This window comes from Oikopleura dioica, chromosome XSR, assembly GCF_907165135.1.
Source record: "Oikopleura dioica chromosome XSR, OKI2018_I68_1.0, whole genome shotgun sequence".
Classification (NCBI taxonomy): Eukaryota; Metazoa; Chordata; class Appendicularia; order Copelata; family Oikopleuridae; genus Oikopleura; species Oikopleura dioica.
The window spans coordinates 7,060,121-7,076,913 of NC_137294.1; the positions used below are offsets into that span (position 1 = coordinate 7,060,121).

The window sequence follows — 16,793 nt, forward strand, 5'->3', positions numbered from 1 at the left end:
CGGAGGCAGGGCTGCCCTTTCGTTCTAGCGGCAACATTCTAGCGCCCGCCCGAACGCTATCGGAAGACGCTGGAGAGGATAATGAGGAGAGAAGGAAAACCGAAACGGGGACGATATTCGATTCGCTCGTTTTTTCTCTTCGCTGTTCGGGCTCATCCTCTCTAAATGTCGTCCCACGATGTTCTTAAGGTCGCCTGCCACTAGATAGCGCAATTCTCTTGTTGAAGTCGGCGGGGTGCGCGGCAGTGGAGACAGGTTTTTATGAGTTAGAAGAAGCTGTATGTTTTGGGTGAGTCACTGGGCTCTAACGGGAGGCTCTCGCGCGCCCCTGAAGAGCAGAAAACGCTCGAAACGCGCGCACACCCTAGCCCAAAGCTCATTCCATGGTCAGTCCTTACTGTAACTCCTTTTTCCGCCTTCACATTGAGAAACAATGCTTCTCCCCGACCGCTGGCCCCCCATTGGTCGACTAGAAAGGGACTGCAGGAGGTCTGAGAAGCGAGAAAAAAACATAACAAGGTGCCCATCAAGTCGTTAACAATAATTACGATTTTCTTTTTGAACTTTCGTCACCAATTACGTCATGAGAATAAGTTAAGCTAGACTCAAGGCTAGTCAGCCTGATGACCTTGCTTTTCAAAGAAAATTAATTATTGGACTAAGTTATTGGGTAAGTCTTACCAGTTATTATCGACACTAGAAGTGGTAAGTTCAAATCTAACGATTTTTCTAACGCCTTTCCCTTAGAATTTCTAATCATCGCATTCGCTATCCAATAAGCGCGCGTTTTCGAAAAACTCTAGTGGATGGGTTCTGATGGAAGACACAAACTGCTCAGAGAGGAGTTTGAAAGCGCGCGTTTCTTGGCGCTTTTCTGATTAGAAACTTTTTCTTCCAAATTTCTAAAGAACTACGAACTTAGCTTTAGAAATTCTAAGTTTAGAATGTAAGTCCGTTTAAGAAACAATTTCAGATTTTAATTTACCGACTTTACCAATAATTTATCGACACTCCGTATTAATAACCGCAGTCACTAAGAAACATTGTCCACAAGACGAAAACAGTATATAATGAGAATAAAATCATGCTCTTAGGGAACATTCTGCTATTAGCTCGAACGAGAAAAAACGATTATGATGCGTCGATTCAGCGAGAAAGATAAAGATGCAGATGACAATTGTCAATTGAAAACATGACTCGAACTTTTATTTGAGCAAAACAGAGGCAGTCAGCTCTCTAGCCGAGCAAAATGCATAACCAAGCACTCGTAGTTGCGTTTTTCGTAGAGTGTCACTTGCGCGCTCTTTTCGTAAAATAGGACATCTCCTGAAAAACAGAATCATTCTATTGCTGCGTTATCAATTCTTTTCAGCGTGGGAATTAAATAGAATTTAGATTAACTATTACTCATAATCTATTAGTTAATAACTAATTATAATTCTTGTTGCCTTCCATGCTTTCGGTGACAGCGATAAATTTCGATCCACTGGAACTCTTAAGAATACATAGATCTCATATAAAATCTCATTTTACCGCGTCTTTGAAGTAAATAGATATGTCCCCAGAGGAACTCTTCAAGATCGAAGAATACGTATTTTTTCTCCCGCAACACAACTTCAGCTCCATATCTACTGGCTGTTTAGGTTTGTCGATTTCCTCATTTCTCATTTCTGATCAGCATTCTCTCAAACTTCCCTGGTTATCGTCGATGTAGATTTTCAAGCTGCTCTCGTGGCGCTTCGGGTGGTACTCGGTTTCTGGACGCTCACGCGTTGTAATTTCTACCTCCACCGAACTCTTAAAATGAAGTCTATTTGATAGAAATTTGCTTCGGATCATAAGTTTACATTTCCAAAAATTTAAGACGCGTTTTAGTGACGAAGGTTTCGAAGTCTTCGCCGGAGATGCCATTTCGCACTTCGTACCCGACACACCCTCCATCGATCTAAGAATGCAATTTTTCCCATCATTACTAGAAAACCCTCATTACTTTTGATCTTCTTGAGAAGAAACAACTTTTTCTCTTCCATCTTCCATCTGGTTTCATGTGATTTTTCGGATTATCTTTTTGGCGGAAATCTGGCTAAATGAAAAGTCTCCTTTCCAAAAATAAAAGTGGCTTTGTAGAGGGCCCTTGTAATCTAAGCATGTCTTTTGAAAGCAGATCACCAGACAAAAACTAATTTTCCTTATAAGTTATATATTGTTGTAATTATCTTGGAGGGCAACGGATGGGCAGTTGCTCATTGTTCTCCGTAAAATACAAGCGACAATACTCGATAGCTGCCAACATTAACATGCCGTCGATGAATCACAACTAAATGCAGTACGTCGGTCTCCAAGGACCTAGCCTTTGGTAAACATAACACGTATTTATGCTGAAAACTGCAAACACGGGTTTCAGATTGTTTCCACAATGTTTAAGATTTTTGTGGCGAGTTTGCTGCACGAGGCTGTCGGGGTTTCGTGTATCGTTTGCTCGTCTGTTCGAGAAGAGTCAGTCAAGGTGACCGAAAACAGCGAGCTATTGAACGAGTGTTTTATTTAGTCCTTTTCTGGATCAGTGGCATCCATCGGTTCCAAAGGAGATTGCTGGAGACAGCCGAAAGCTGCCAACTTCCGCTCAGAGGAATGCGCGCTCGGATGCTACTCGCTTTACTACGCCATGCAGAGTAAATACCAATACCACGTTAATTCGTTGTTACAAACAAGTGGCTAGTTGAAGACACGGACAAAGGCAAAATCGAAAAACGAGTGGTAGAGCGTGGATGTCAATTCGATATCGATGGCGAGGCAGGAGTACGATTCCGCTTTCCTTCCGATGGAACATGCGCCGGAATGTGCAAAGTGGCACTCCGGGAGAAAAATTACGGAAATTATGGAACGATAAACGCTATTTTCGACACAAGTAGCTCCGCAACAGGTTCATATATCATTTGTATAAAGTACCTCTTTTATTTCAATCGTTAATCTTTCGAAAGGAAACTCGTATCCGTACGGTTCTCTGGAATGGTCTGCCGCTGGTCCTCTTCGTTGTCATCAGTGTTCAACGCACGGGCGCGTGGAATCAAGCGCAGATATCTCTTGCTTGAGGCCAGAGGGATCAGGCTCAACCTGTCCCTCTGTCAACGCAACAAGTTGCTACGAGACAACTGCCTTATTCAACGTGACAGATGAATTTGGAGAGAAAAAGTAATTCGCGCGCAACGACTTTTGAGATAGAATTAATTAAGTGAATATGCTTTTGCAGAACGAGGCTGCAGCAGCGCGAAATCAAATTCTCTAACAGACTCGATTTTCTCGAAAAGTCACGAGCTCTTTAACGATACTGAACGCGAGCTGACCACACATTTCTGCAACGGAAATGGATGTAACTCAGCATTTCCAGAAGAAGTATTAGATTTGGACAGTTCAGCTTCCAGCCTAAACAATTTTGGAATGCTCTCGGCTTTTATTCTCCTTCAAAATGCCTTATAAACCGATTACTATACTTCAAATATATATAGCTCTATACTTTAAGTTGCATTTTTGAAAGTCCAATATTATAAACTTCAAGCTGCGAATGCAAGGCCGCACATTTTTGCGGCTGCGCGCATAATCAATTTCAATTTCTCGATCTATTTTTAAGAATGTAGGTCGAATTTAACTTAATTTCAACAGTTTATATTTTCAGCGGCACAAAAAATGAACACGTGATTTGTGTTGTAATAGAATAGAAATTCTAGATATAATAATCAAAAAATGGGCCACTTTTGTCGAGGCTTTGATTATTATATCCAAGAAGATGTTTTGAAAGCGATTGAAAGACTTCCGGGAATGAAAACGTTTTTGACAAATGTAGTTGCTTCAATATTGTCGACAACGGCAGGGAATACTGTGCGTTTGTTTATTCAGTAGGTCGGGCCAGAGTTGACTCGATTTGTGTAATTTGTACTTCTAAATAGTGTTGATTGAGATTGCATTTCTGATTATCGAACCTTGAACTGCTGGAGAAGGGTTTTGCCTCTGCGAGAGCATGAAGGAAGGGAGCTTCTTCTTGCACATATAAAGAAGTGGCCCTCCTATCAGAACTAAGATGACGATGATTGAAATTATTGCTTTTGCTCCTCCCGTCAGTTCCCTAATCAAGCAATAGTTCACATGAAGATGTTGAGATGACTCACTGTTCGGTTCCTGGGTATTCCCAGTTCCCATCCGCTGCATTCTGCCAAATTTTGTTTTGATCGGTCTCCGCGGGCTTCAATCTCTGTAGAAGATCTTCGTCCTGTATCTTCTTAAATTGCCCTCCACTGGAACTCAACTCGCCCAGTGGATTCTCCATTTCAGCCATAGCTCTCCTGGCGTTTTTTTTTTCTTTCAATTATTCTATTTTTCTCTCTTCAGGATTTATTCTCGGCAGGAGATCGAAAGCAGGGGTTCGCTATCTCGCCAATGAAACTTGTGCGGACGCTTTGCCCAGCGGGAAATGCTCAGTAAGACAACCTCCCCGCACCATCAACACTGGTGCAAAAACGTAAAACATGAAATTATAGCGTTTTCTCCCTGCCATTTTTGAATTGGTTTTGATTTGCATCATTTTCTGGAAACGTGCAACTTATGTTTACAAATTCCGGGAAGGAGTGGTGATTGATTATGGATTTGAGGAAAAGCATAGAATATTCTAGTTGGCAAGGGCTTATTTATTTAACAGGTTTCGTCAAAGTTGAACGCTTTCTCATAAAATTAGCGCAGAGGAAAAATATGCCACCAATGACGAGACAAATGCCCGAGACGAGAACCGCTGTGTTCATCTTCCCAGTTTTGTCTGCCAGACTCGCCGCGAAAATGGGCATGCCAAAGACGCCGATGCATTCTATCAAGCAAGTGAGAGCAAGTGCATATGACAAGAGCTCTATTGGTACACAGTCGCTGTAGCAAGCTGTCATCAGCGAAATCGGCGCTGCGTTTACTTGGCGAAGAAGTTTATCTTGAAGTCGTGTGCTGGTTAATCATACCTACTGGCAGAATCATCGAATAAATCTGAAACTGCGTCTCTGTCGATAGAAACAATCCAGCAATTACATTTAGCGCGCCGAGAAGCCCGTGAAAAAAGCCAGCAATGCCGAGCAATCCAATCTTCCTCGCAAAGTCTTTAGTCCACAGATAGCCCGCAGAGGGTCTTACGAAAATTTCAATAAACGCCATTAACATAAGCGCTTTAGTGGCAGTGAATTGATCGACGCCAACGTGCTCTGTTGCTAATTTAAAGATTTCCAAAAATCAAACATTTTTAGCGAACTCAAAAAATAAGGATTAAAGTTTCCAATTTGGGAATCCCTTTACGAACGGCACAATGACAGGAAATAAAGTTATTCTTCCAGATTCGCAAAAAGTCGAGGCTAAAGTGAAAACCAAGTAAATTGGTCGAGAAAGAAGAGACTTTATAATTGACAGGAGCTGTCGATCATTTTCATCGGAATCTGATTGCTGAAGAAATGATTTTCAAACAAATATAACCGGTTGATGATCTCACTTTCGCAGGATGATCAAGATCCCTTAGTAAAGCTCCGCCAATACAGGAGTTTGCAGCGATCCCAGCGTAAATCAAGAGTGCACCTCGAGCCCCGTAATTTTCGTTTAGATAAACGAATAGCGGGGGAAAGAGAATGCAACAGATAGAAATGCCTGTCATTCCGAAAGACAAGGCTAACGGGCGCCTCCTGTCGAACCACTTAGTAACCGCAACGGATGAACTTATCAGTCCAAAGTTACTTCCAAGACCACTTATCGCAAATCCAACACATAATTGCCAAATTTCGCTAGCTTTACATGGAATTGCCTGAGCACTTACCTTAATCAACATTAAATCCTTCATGATTAGCTATATAATTTAGACAGAAATATCAAATTCCATTCCTTGTGAACAAATAATATATCCAGAGGAAGTGAGAATTCCTCCAGCGATTCCCACAACTTGAGTTCCAAATTTACGATAACACCAGCTGCTGAGAAAGCCTCCACCAAGAAAAAACGACGGCAAAAGAGTTATCGCTAAAAATGAGACGAAAGGCTGCTATAAATTTGAAATTTCTAGTTTTGTCGACTCTTTCCCATAGTTATGTCAGCGTTTGATGCGTTGAATGTTTCCTATTGAGGGGTTCTAATCTGCCTGCCCAAGCACTTTCAATCAATACCCTTTATTCCGCTTGTTTTAGAGGTAGGCACATTAGAACTCTAACCCGAAGGGGAACAAAGAAGACTGTCAGAGATTTCAGAAATCCACCGTAAAATCCCACTGTCACAATGGTTGTTTACATGGTTATCACAACATATCACATTTCCAGCTTTGGCGTAGTATATGTAGAGATATCAATGTATAATTAAACAACCATTTTATCAAGAATTGACCTAACGCAACAAACCACCCGAAACCACCATCAGGCGCTGCCGTAGAAATATTCTCTTTCTCCAGCGCTTGGTCTTCATCGCCGTCGCTCGTTCTCGATAGCTGTGATAAAGGAGGTCTTTGGAATGCTATAGAAAAAGATCTAGCGCGACCTTCCGACATGTCCTGAGGCGAGTGGCACAGTGCGAGTGTAGCTGCTGCCGCCGTTTTGATCATAAACGTCACTCCTAAAGTGCCAGCGCCAACAACAGTCATGAATAGCTAGCAGTTCCCACCACCGGAAGCGAAAGTGAATACGACTGAGACTTACTCTTATTTTTATTTCTTCCAAATTGCGTCAATTAAAATTTCCAAGCAATAAACCTCGCACTAAGAACCCTGCTTATGTCAAGTTTGAAATACCTTATTTGCCGACGAAAATGTTTTATCTTTTGTATTTACAGTCACTTCAAAAAGAAGAAATTACGACTCTCTTGTAGCAAGCAAGCTAAATAAGCTCGTAATTCTATATTCACAGCGGGCTACAGGGAAGTAAAGATTCTCTTATGTTCTTTGGATAGCAACTATCAATCGTGCGCCCAGTGTACCGCCAGAGACGATTGCCAGATCCTATAAGAAAGATACCACCAGCGCTGTCCGTGAAAGCACCCGTAATTTTAGCAGGCGCAGCAGGAAACTTGAATTTGTTCTTTCATCAAGTAAGAATAAGTTTCTATTCACCTTATCACGAAGACTGCTGTGGAAAATAAATAACAGACGTTCGCCAATAATGATCGATCTGTAGATCGCCCCGTCAGATATCGCGAACAGCGTCCCAGACTCTGCCCACATTGCGCGCGGTACTGTTCGGAGAGACAACTTTTTCGTTTTAATTGGATATCCCTTCTCTAGGCGCGTTCCACTAGAATACTCATCAGGATAAAAATCCATATAGAATCATACCTGTATGAAAAGAAATCGCCGTCTCTTGTGATGAAGAAAAACTTCTTATTGACTTGATCATAAGTGGCGGCAACAACTTGACCATGAAGATTCGAAAATGTTTCGATAAGCGGGCGCCTTGGGGTCAACGCCCCTCCGGGCAATCTGGATAAGCTATATCTGCCTTGAATAAACTAAAAAGAACGATAAGCTTAACAAAAGAGAATGGTCAACCATTATGCGAGTGGGCGAGATCGTCAAAGCAGCAGAAAATGCCCCGTTGAGCGGGGAATTTTCTTCCTCTTTCTTGCGACTGCGTCCAGACTTCGGTGTGCCATATAAATCTTGAATCGCTTGAATATCGTCCCAATTGAGTTTTATAAAGTTACGAAAACGAGGCGCTTAAAATTTTAACATCCCCATGGAGTTTGCTTCAGTCAATATACCTTTTGATAGCTTTGGATCATTGTACCACGCATTCATGATGCTACCATCAATGCTTGAGTGACCCAGCCCTAGCATATGTCCTATTTCGTGTGTTGCCACAGCGACAAGATTGTTAAAACCTTTCCTTTCTCGTGTGCTCCATTTTTCAGCCATGTCGAAATGAGCCTGGCCAGCCGTAGGGAAGAACGCTATTTATGGTTAATTTTTCAAATCTCGTAAAATTTCGTACCATGTGCAAGCTCGCCTCCTGGACCGTCGAATGCTCTGGATCGACCACACTCATGATTGCGCTCGCGGAAACCAATATTCAAGTCAACATTAGATCTTCTCTGGCGTTTCTTCTTGCGCTTGCGCTCTTCAAAAGTGAGACCAGATGCAGTCGCCCAAATTCCTAAAATAAATATCAAATGGCTATGTACGAACCGGTGAAATTGAGACGCGAAGCACGTGGTTTTAAAAGAGTACTTGAGCAGAATCCACAAACATATCAAAATCATTCTTTCAACACTCGCCAAAAGTGAGCCATTCCAAGAGTAAACTTGAGAGCGGTGGTGCTTTCATCTAATTAACTCCTCTTGAGCAATCTAGTTGCAGCTTTAGCACAATCATTTATCGAAAACCAAACACCCCACAACGGTTAGCCTGCTATAATAATGCCCCCTATGAACATAGCATAATTTATAGTCACCATTGACCTAAAATATCCATGGGGGCTATTTGGGACCTATCAAATCAACGAGTGGCCCTTGAAAGCGACCTCCCTTAGCAAATATTGACCGCTCTGAGCGCAGTGGGTGTCCAATTTACCAAAATTATGGATCAATAAATCTGACGCAAGGGGTTTACGAGAGTTGCTTGACCTTCTCTGTCCGAAAATTAGTGTCATAGCAAAAAAGCCGTTTGGTTTATAATCAAATTGGTATAGCTTACCTAGGGCTTTCCGAAAGGCGCGTTTTACTTGTAGATCTGAGAGTGAGTAAGGTTTATTCTGAATTGGTTTCTAAGAAATCATCTGAACTGCAGTCCATACCTGCACATGAAAAGTTAGCTTGTGCGTGTCCCATTTATTTTGAATGTAGCGACGGACCCTTCTTTGCGCCGAAGGTGGACTATCTTCGGTCGATTCTTCGAAATCTCCGTCATCATTGCCACAGCGACCGCTTTTTAGTAGCGTTATTGTATCGACGTCTAGTTTACCCGTTTCCTTGATTCCGCCCGAATGTTGAACTTTCTTCAGCGCTTTGGAGAGCTCTCTAAAACAGCTTTAGCCTTTACTAAACAAAGGAGATGATTTTGTATAATGAGTGTTTCCAGCTCATCACGGAGGAGTCCTTTGATCGCAATATCGCTGATCAAAGTTGTCTAACTCTTGATTCTTGTTGTTTAAGTTGGCTTCTCCCGTAATGACTTCCCTAAGACGTCAATTTTTTCCTTCCGATAGTGATGGATTTTTCTGTGCGCAAACAGCCCCTCGCGATAGTGCTCAATTATATTCTCTTCCGGGTGCTAATAAATACCAAAAACTTGGACTTCGAAATGAGCTCAATAAAAAGAGTGCCCGCACTTGGGAACTCACAAGTAAAAACATTTTGCATAAATTCCTTCCGTCCACTCGCTCAGGTGGTAACGATAATAACCGACTCGACAATTTTGTGGTTAGCAAGGACCGTCTTTCTGTGCGCTAAACGGCCTGCTATCAAAACAAAGAGGTTATCGCTGCTCCTGTTAGGTCTTGTGACGATCGTGTTTTCTCGGAAATCAAACAACATAAAATATCCGACCACAAACAGTTTACTCTTGTTTCTAAATCACTAATCTAAATTGATTTGCTTCGAATAAATAATCTCATTCCTAGAGTTATAAACTAGTCGCAGGAATTCAGGAATTTTAAGCCTGGCAAATTATTCAAACAAGATCAAAGAAGCTCAAGTGAACGCGCAGGTTAAAATTTCAATTAGCCTTTGTTGGTCAAGTCAAGTTCAAGATGAAGAGGGAAAAGAACGGATTCAGGGAAAACTTTCCAAAAAAGAGTGTATTTTTTCACTTCCAGAAGATGCGTCAATCTTCTGAAGAATCGGGTTTGCCTGGGATAACATCGATCAGCTTTTTATCGATTCTGACGACTCTGTATTGGAAATTTTTGATGCAAAATTAAACACAAGATAACTCAATAAAAACTAAATCCGATAAATCATCATAAACAAGCTACTTACAATTGATCGCTTGAATGTTCTTCTAAGTAATTAAGTTTCTTAAGGATTCGAACTGCGGAAAAATGATCTCTTTGCTTCAGTCGCTGTCTGTTCTTTTCCTTTACATGGTCTCTATGCTCTCCAAGAACGAGTTGGAGTAGTAAAAAAGAGAAGAAATGAGTCTTCATAACTGCGCCCGCTTTTGCTCTCTGTTTTCATGGCCACTAGGACATCTCTTGAAAATCGATTCGGGCAATCCCTAATTCTTGATTTGATTGCGGCACTTTGTTATTTACTTTTTTTGATTTGGGATAAGTTGGACCATGCGTTGGTTCGCGTTCAACGACGGTCGTCACTCTGGCGCCACACCAGCAGTAGCGCCGCTCTGTCGCCGACTTTTTCGCCGATTCCGGCAGCCTTCTCTCTGATAGATATCCCATTTCGCACCGTGAGAATGTCGCACAAAAAATGCCTCAAGAATACTTATTATATCATCGACTAATGCAATACTTGATTGCTATTCTCATAAACACGAAAAACTGAGCAACTTCAGGGCAACAAGATCAGTATTATTATATACTTTTTCCTTCTAAGAGTCATATTAAATTTCCAACTCAAAAGTTTATACTGATAGTCTATGAGTGAGGAGTTATTCTCCCACAGTATGGACCATACTGTATTTCGAATTTCTCGAGAAATGATAATAACAAGAGTTTTGGATCGAGCACAGCAACTTTGATGTCTTTGTAGCAGAGTTATTATTTGTGGACGTAAAAATTTACAGCGTGATCATTGAGGGACACGTGAGGAAACTTCAAAACCTGGACATTAAATATTGCCACCAGTGTATCATTAAACATCTTCGAGGGGCTCTAAAATCCATCGGACAACATAACGACTCGAACTGAGCAAGGGTTCAAACGAGATAGAGTTGAGTGGGTTGATGACCTACTTCGATTACGATTATCGACCTTTTTTATTTGAACAGAGTACACATTCGTCTCGGTAAAAATAGGCTCTGAAAGAAATGGAAAATTTCTTGAAGGGTCAATATATTTGAAGAATCGTTTCTGCACAAGGCACCGTGTAGAAAGAGACTGGCAGTGAATCGCAATAAAATACAAAAAAGGAATCCTGATCTACTTCTTCCAATTAGTCGTCTACTTTCTTTTTGCAAACATCAAAGACGAGTTTCGCGAGGTTCATCGACTGTTTCTTCGTCACCGACGGTTTACCGTGATATTGAATCGCCGCCGCTGAGCATCCTGTCAACCAATATGTACAAATCTGAAGTAAAAATAGCTCAATAGTATCGCTCATCAGTACCTTATTCTTAAATCCTTTCACATATGTTTCACCCCTCTCCTGGAAATTGAATCCTTTCTTCTGAAGTGGCACCATTACTTCTGTAGTACACTAGAATTCGACTTGATGAATACATAGAGGAGTACCAGGTTTACCTGTATTTTTCCTTCTTCTCCAGTTGTGTCCATTCGTGAAGATAAGTTAACAATCTTTCCCCAAATATCATACTGTGGCTTTTTTGACCCGATAACCTAAAATAAGCTTTTAAAATCAATTAAAAAGTCTTCATTGTACCCCAGCAATCACAGGTCCCCCGTAGGCAAGTCCTATCCGCATGGCGAAGCTTTGCTCATAACGCTTGTTAAATTGTCCGACGAGGATTTTCAAAGCCAAAGCAAAATGCGCTGTCGAACAAAGATTGTTCACTGAATCTTCTGTCTCTGCTTCAGGACTAGAGAATGCAGTAACGAAATAGGCAAAGAAAAGTATTCGATTACCTTAGACCGGCACAAGCCATATAAGTTGCGCCGATCGTTTTAATTTTTTCGATGCAGTGAAATCTTTCTTGGTTGAGCAGTTCATCAATAGAGGAAATGATTTCGTTCAGCATTCGCAAACATTCAAGACCCTTAATATCATGCATAACTCATACACAAAGAGTACGTTACTTGTCCATCTATCTCTTCTGATTGCTGAAAGTACTTTGAGAACCCAGGAATCGATGCAAAAATAACTGACGACTGGTCATATGACTTTGAGTAAAGCTCATCACAGTCCGTTGGCCTTTTCAGAAAATGATCAGCCACGTGTTCCGGCAACATATTCATTAATAACATGTATGTCTGCTTTTGAGGTCCTCCATGTCGGCTATCTCTCGTTTAGCCTGAATATTTTTATAACTATCTAGATAAAAAAATTAGATTTTACCTGAATCTTGCGAAGATAATCCATTCTAGTAGTCCAATCATTTTGACGGCCTTCAAAAAACTGAGTGAGTGCGAGCAGGATCATAACGAGAAGATTGATAATCATTTGAGGAACGTTCTCTTCATCACTTTAACAATCGGTTATGCTATATCCCTTGCCAAAGAGACGTACCTGCAGTTGCCGATAGAATTTCCAGAGATTCGCGCTTCCCAGTCAAAGAAGAGTCGTCGATAAGTGAACATCATCATAACAGAAAACACGACAGTAATTGCTTAAGTGAAATTGAGCCGCAAAGATTGCAGAACATAATTTTACCAGTTAATGTTCCCAGTCGGAGCAAATGATAGAAGCGTAAAAACGCAGCGCATGAAAGAAGCACCATTAATCCATATAGTTCTAAGAATTGTGGAGTCTCACAGATTGTCCCGGGATAAGAAGAGGGCGTCGAGTTGAGAGATATGAAATCGAGCGTATTGTTAATACATTCAACCGAATATTTTTCCATCCCAGTACAGGTCATTGCACCAGAGAGTCCTATGAAAGAATAAACTCGCTTCTCATTTGGAAGCTTACCGATAAAAGTGTTAATGAAAATCGCAGAGAAAATGACCACATGACGTTGAGACTGTGAGCGATTAAGCTTTTTGGCGGCGCCAATAATCCAATCGGGGTTTCCTTTTCGATCTCCAAGGGTTATTAACAGCGATATCGTTCCAAATGCTAAAATGACAATTTTTGAATCAGAGAATTAAAAATCTTTAGTTACCGAGGAAGATTCCAGCTCCAATGTAGACAATGATCGATAGTTCATTGTACGGCCTGATCAAAAATTGACAAATTATTAGCAAAAGCCCCAGAAAAAGTGCAATTGCGAGATTCGTCTTGAAAAACTCATCATGAAGGCGCCTAAACTCAACTTCTAGCCGATTTTCTTCGAATGTGACGGTTCTCTTCTGAATCTTATTCTTTCCTATGGCGGTGTGCGTTCCGTTTCGAATAGAAATCTCCAAACGTCTCGACACTTCTTCGAAATCTGAATGCCGGTGCATGATAGGAGTCAGTGGCAAAGGCAGAAGCGACATTGTGGAAATGTCGTTCAGGGCGTTTGAAGACTTGGAATAATATTTTGCATTAATTCTACGGGCAAATATCAAACCTTTTCAGTTGTTGACAAGTATTCAATATCATTTTGATGCTTGATGAAAAATGTCTCGATCCCATGATCCTCCAGAAACTGGTTTGGGGTTCCTGGCTCAACGTCATATTCGCCGCCTAGATGGTCAAAAGTTGCTTTTGATATATGGCATTTTCCGGCCATTCCAGACGATTCCATATTGTTCGCAATCACAGTGTCGGTCGAAAAAATGTCAAATTGGAATTTTCTGAGCCCTAGAACTCCCTGCAACATGAATTAGCAAATTAAATGGAACTAATTCTTACAGTAAGGACGGCTCCTGTATGTATGCCGATTCGCATGTCAACGTTTTTCTTCGTATGAGCTCTTGTTTCCTTGATAGTTTCTATCATCGACAGTCCCATTTTGACACAACAGCTGGCGTGATCTGCACGTGATGCTTCTGGCAAGCCAGAGACACAGTAGTAGCAATCGCCTGAATTATTAATTCATCTATTATATTGTTGAACTTATACTCGTCGGAATCTTCGAGCAGATTCTAGCCATGAAAATAGCCTAATGACATTTTTTTTAGATGAACACATGCGTGTTATTTTTCAGACAGGCCCTCCTAATATTTTGCCAATCTGGGAACCTGGTTCCAAGATTCGATTTTATTTCTAATCTGGGAACTTTAGTTCCAAGATTGGAAAAATTTTCGAATCTTGGAACCAAGTTCCCAGGTGACAACGACGGCCTGCCCCAAAGTCGGTCGCGAATCTTGGAACCTAATTATTTCACTGATTGTGCTGATTCTAGATGCACAATCTCTTTTTTATGTTATTATTTGTAGTGAATTTCGCACAAAATTGGCTAATTATGACCATGATTAAATGAAGAACCCTGTTACTTTTACCTTGGAAAATCCGCCCCTCGCGTTAAACTGTTCTGTGTTTTTGCCGAGTGACCCTTATTAGTGTTTAACTCTAATTTCGAATTGAACAAATCTCCAAATGAATTAAACTTTAGAACAATATTAACCTTACAAACCTAACAGTCAATGAGCGGGAGTGCGCTCCGCGCCTGTCTTACAGTAAATGTCAGGTTTGACAGTGTCAAAACGGGAAAAAAAGTCATATTTTTGTAAAGAAAAGGTTCCAAGATTCGCTTTACTGGCCGTCGTTGTCAACTGGGAACTTGGTTCCCAGATTCGAAAATTTTTCCAATCTTGGAACTTTTGTTCCCAGATTAGAAAAAAAATCTAATCTTGGAACCGGGTTCCCAGATTGGTAAAATTTTCTAATCTGGGAACCTGGTTCCCAGGTGACAGCATACCACCCTCCTAACACATGGGCGTAAATATGTCCTAGCAAAAATAAGAATCTCATTTTTCCTCTCTTTCTCGATTTCGCTCGAATGATTTTCTTATATAAACTACTGTAAGAATGATGGTTAAAGAATAACGCAATAAATGAATAGTGTCTGAAAGGAAATACGATTCCAGTGGAAAATATCCGTTCAAAGATAGTCGCAATGCTGACAAAAATTCAGGTTTTCGGACTACAATTACACTCAACTTACCGAGGATTCGTATCCTAAGACAACCGTGCTTTTCGGCATTGCGATCGAACTCCGCAAAGAGATCGTTAAGTGTCTTTACAAGTTGCTCCGCCGAGAGCACTGTCGATAGCTCCGTGAATCCTTTGATGTCCGCGTAGAGCATACTGACGTTGTTAAACCTGTGGATATACTTCTTCGACGATTGCATGCTGAATTGTTTATGAGCAAAAACGAGCATGTTGGCCGGAAAAAAGACTGCATTAGATGTACAGCGTAGTACAGATATTATATCAGTACTCTCACCTGGCAGGTTTGTCTTCGCAATCATCGTTAGCGGATGCGTCAGACACCATCTTGAGCGCAATAAAGCGAGGAATCGCCGACAATATTAACCGGTGCTGGTTTTGGTACTCGCGCTCGTGCTTCAAGCAATGTCGGAACAAGCGTCTATGAGAGGGGACCATTATGCAAAATCGAGAAGAAAATATATTTACCTTGTCTCCATGAAGGTCTCTCGCTGGGCACGTTCGACTAGATAACGATTAAAGACGCCCACAACGTGTGTGCCAAAGTAGAGGAGAGTGACGGCGCTGATTTCGCATTTCCAATTTGAAGAGGGCTCAAGAGTACAAAGGCGCGCGCCGAGGTGCACCAAAGTTATGAGGACGGCGCCGTAAAGGGCATGATCCTCGCGCACAGCGAGCATGGTGTAGCAAGTGAAGATCGCGTAGATCAAGTACCAGCCGACGAAAGTGATGTCCGACGTGTAGATTGATTCCGCTAGAAATTTTCGATGTTAATTTATGATCAAAGCCAGTTTGCCTGGACAGAAAACAAGATTCGCCAGATTATGAGTTTATTTATGTCTTCAGCCGTAAGCTTAGCACGTGATATCCTAGGAAAAAAAAGGAATTGTGATATAATCAGATCCGCTTCCCGTAAATAATGCCACGGGTTCGCTAACGTAAGTTAATCCCGAGCAAATTTCTCAGAGTAAATCTATCATCTTTTTCGCTGACTTTTTGTTTTCATTAAAAGCTATAAATGGAACTAAATCATAACGGATGCGTTGGCAGGCTTAGACCGAAGCCGGACATTTGTCTGCGCGGAAAGAGAAGTAATTGCCATAACGGGTAATGGACGCTAGTGCACTGGACACCGGGCCGGCACTTACCCTCCCGGATCTAATCATAAGCACTGTTATAGATTCGATTTACTATGGCTCATAGTGTATATCCATCCCCGGCTCACAAATAATTTGGATAGTATCATGAATGTTGTTAGGATCGCAAATGTTAAAGGATGAATCCTAAAGTATACTAAAGACTTTAGTCTAAAGTATTTAGTAGAGTAGTCAAGCCTACCATAGGGAACAAACATTATTCCAAGAATAATCAAAAGCATCGAGATGTAGACAGCGAGTGATGCTACTTGAAGAAGTCGAAAAGGAGCTTCAGATCGGATACGAATGGAAATAAAATTATCAGATTTATAGAGGCTCGGAAATTGAAAGCTAAGCCCTGACGCTGAGCCGGCAAAAGTAAAAGAATTACATGGTCTGGGAAAATTTTAAATCAAAAATGCCATGCGTCGAAACGGAATTAAGGAGGGGCTCTCCCCCATAAAGGATCGCCCAAGTTCCATTCCGCTACGGAAGCCGGTCTAGAGAAAAGGAAGCGCCTCAGCTTTCAGATCGATCTGAATTTTTTAGTTTTGTATCCGGTTTCTTTTCGCTCCGTGGCACGAGCACGCACGATGAGGATGATTGCTGCGGTGTCTGAGAGGGGCTGTAGAAAACGATGATGACGATCATACTGCCATGGAAATAAAGTCGCTATATGAATGCTCAGTACGCGGTAAACTGAGCTTAACGTCGAATGAAATAAAATAGAAAACTGTGGCCCCTTTCTAATAAGCTTGTCAATGCAAGGAGCCAGCAAGA

The 16,793-nt window shown here is 41.4% G+C and overlaps 4 protein-coding genes and 1 long non-coding RNA gene across 5 annotated transcripts; 1 reads left to right on the forward strand and 4 right to left on the reverse strand.

Moving 5' to 3' along the window:
• The first annotated feature begins 2,372 nt into the window (after positions 1-2,372).
• LOC145709581 (uncharacterized) lies at positions 2,373-3,477 on the forward strand. The gene is made up of 5 exons (XM_081787269.1): positions 2,373-2,506; positions 2,549-2,672; positions 2,720-2,923; positions 2,982-3,192; positions 3,234-3,477. Exons 1-5 carry the CDS (start codon positions 2,417-2,419, stop codon positions 3,475-3,477), a joined length of 873 nt encoding a protein of 290 aa, XP_081643395.1. The 5' UTR covers positions 2,373-2,416.
• A 194-nt stretch (positions 3,478-3,671) lies between these two features.
• Positions 3,672-4,555, reverse strand: LOC145707811 (uncharacterized). The gene is made up of 3 exons (XM_081785388.1): positions 4,164-4,555; positions 3,978-4,120; positions 3,672-3,936 (listed from the first exon to the last, which is right to left on the reverse strand). Exons 1-3 carry the CDS (start codon positions 4,328-4,330, stop codon positions 3,887-3,889), a joined length of 360 nt encoding a protein of 119 aa, XP_081641514.1. The 5' UTR covers positions 4,331-4,555; the 3' UTR covers positions 3,672-3,886.
• A 109-nt stretch (positions 4,556-4,664) lies between these two features.
• On the reverse strand, positions 4,665-5,799 carry LOC145707812 (uncharacterized). The gene is made up of 3 exons (XR_014134773.1): positions 5,513-5,799; positions 4,995-5,466; positions 4,665-4,948 (listed from the first exon to the last, which is right to left on the reverse strand). It is a non-coding gene; the product is annotated as an uncharacterized LOC145707812 (long non-coding RNA).
• Positions 5,800-6,803: 1,004 nt separating this feature from the next.
• On the reverse strand, positions 6,804-10,242 carry LOC145706581 (neutrophil collagenase-like). The gene is made up of 9 exons (XM_081784001.1): positions 9,967-10,242; positions 8,784-9,006; positions 8,684-8,741; positions 7,983-8,144; positions 7,753-7,941; positions 7,541-7,707; positions 7,328-7,500; positions 7,106-7,286; positions 6,804-7,061 (listed from the first exon to the last, which is right to left on the reverse strand). Exons 1-9 carry the CDS (start codon positions 10,131-10,133, stop codon positions 6,897-6,899), a joined length of 1,485 nt encoding a protein of 494 aa, XP_081640127.1. The 5' UTR covers positions 10,134-10,242; the 3' UTR covers positions 6,804-6,896.
• A 747-nt stretch (positions 10,243-10,989) lies between these two features.
• LOC145710657 (adenylate cyclase type 8-like) lies at positions 10,990-16,299 on the reverse strand. Its single transcript, XM_081788452.1, is given in 18 exon segments — positions 10,990-11,232; positions 11,272-11,361; positions 11,406-11,501; positions 11,545-11,701; positions 11,748-11,878; positions 11,919-12,097; positions 12,100-12,133; positions 12,178-12,304; positions 12,349-12,448; positions 12,493-12,711; positions 12,751-12,897; positions 12,944-13,289; positions 13,334-13,576; positions 13,618-13,787; positions 14,873-15,060; positions 15,155-15,298; positions 15,346-15,631; positions 16,216-16,299. Coding segments are annotated over 18 exon segments (2,832 nt in total). The 5' UTR covers positions 16,256-16,299; the 3' UTR covers positions 10,990-11,097.
• Between the last annotated feature and the right edge of the window lie 494 nt (positions 16,300-16,793).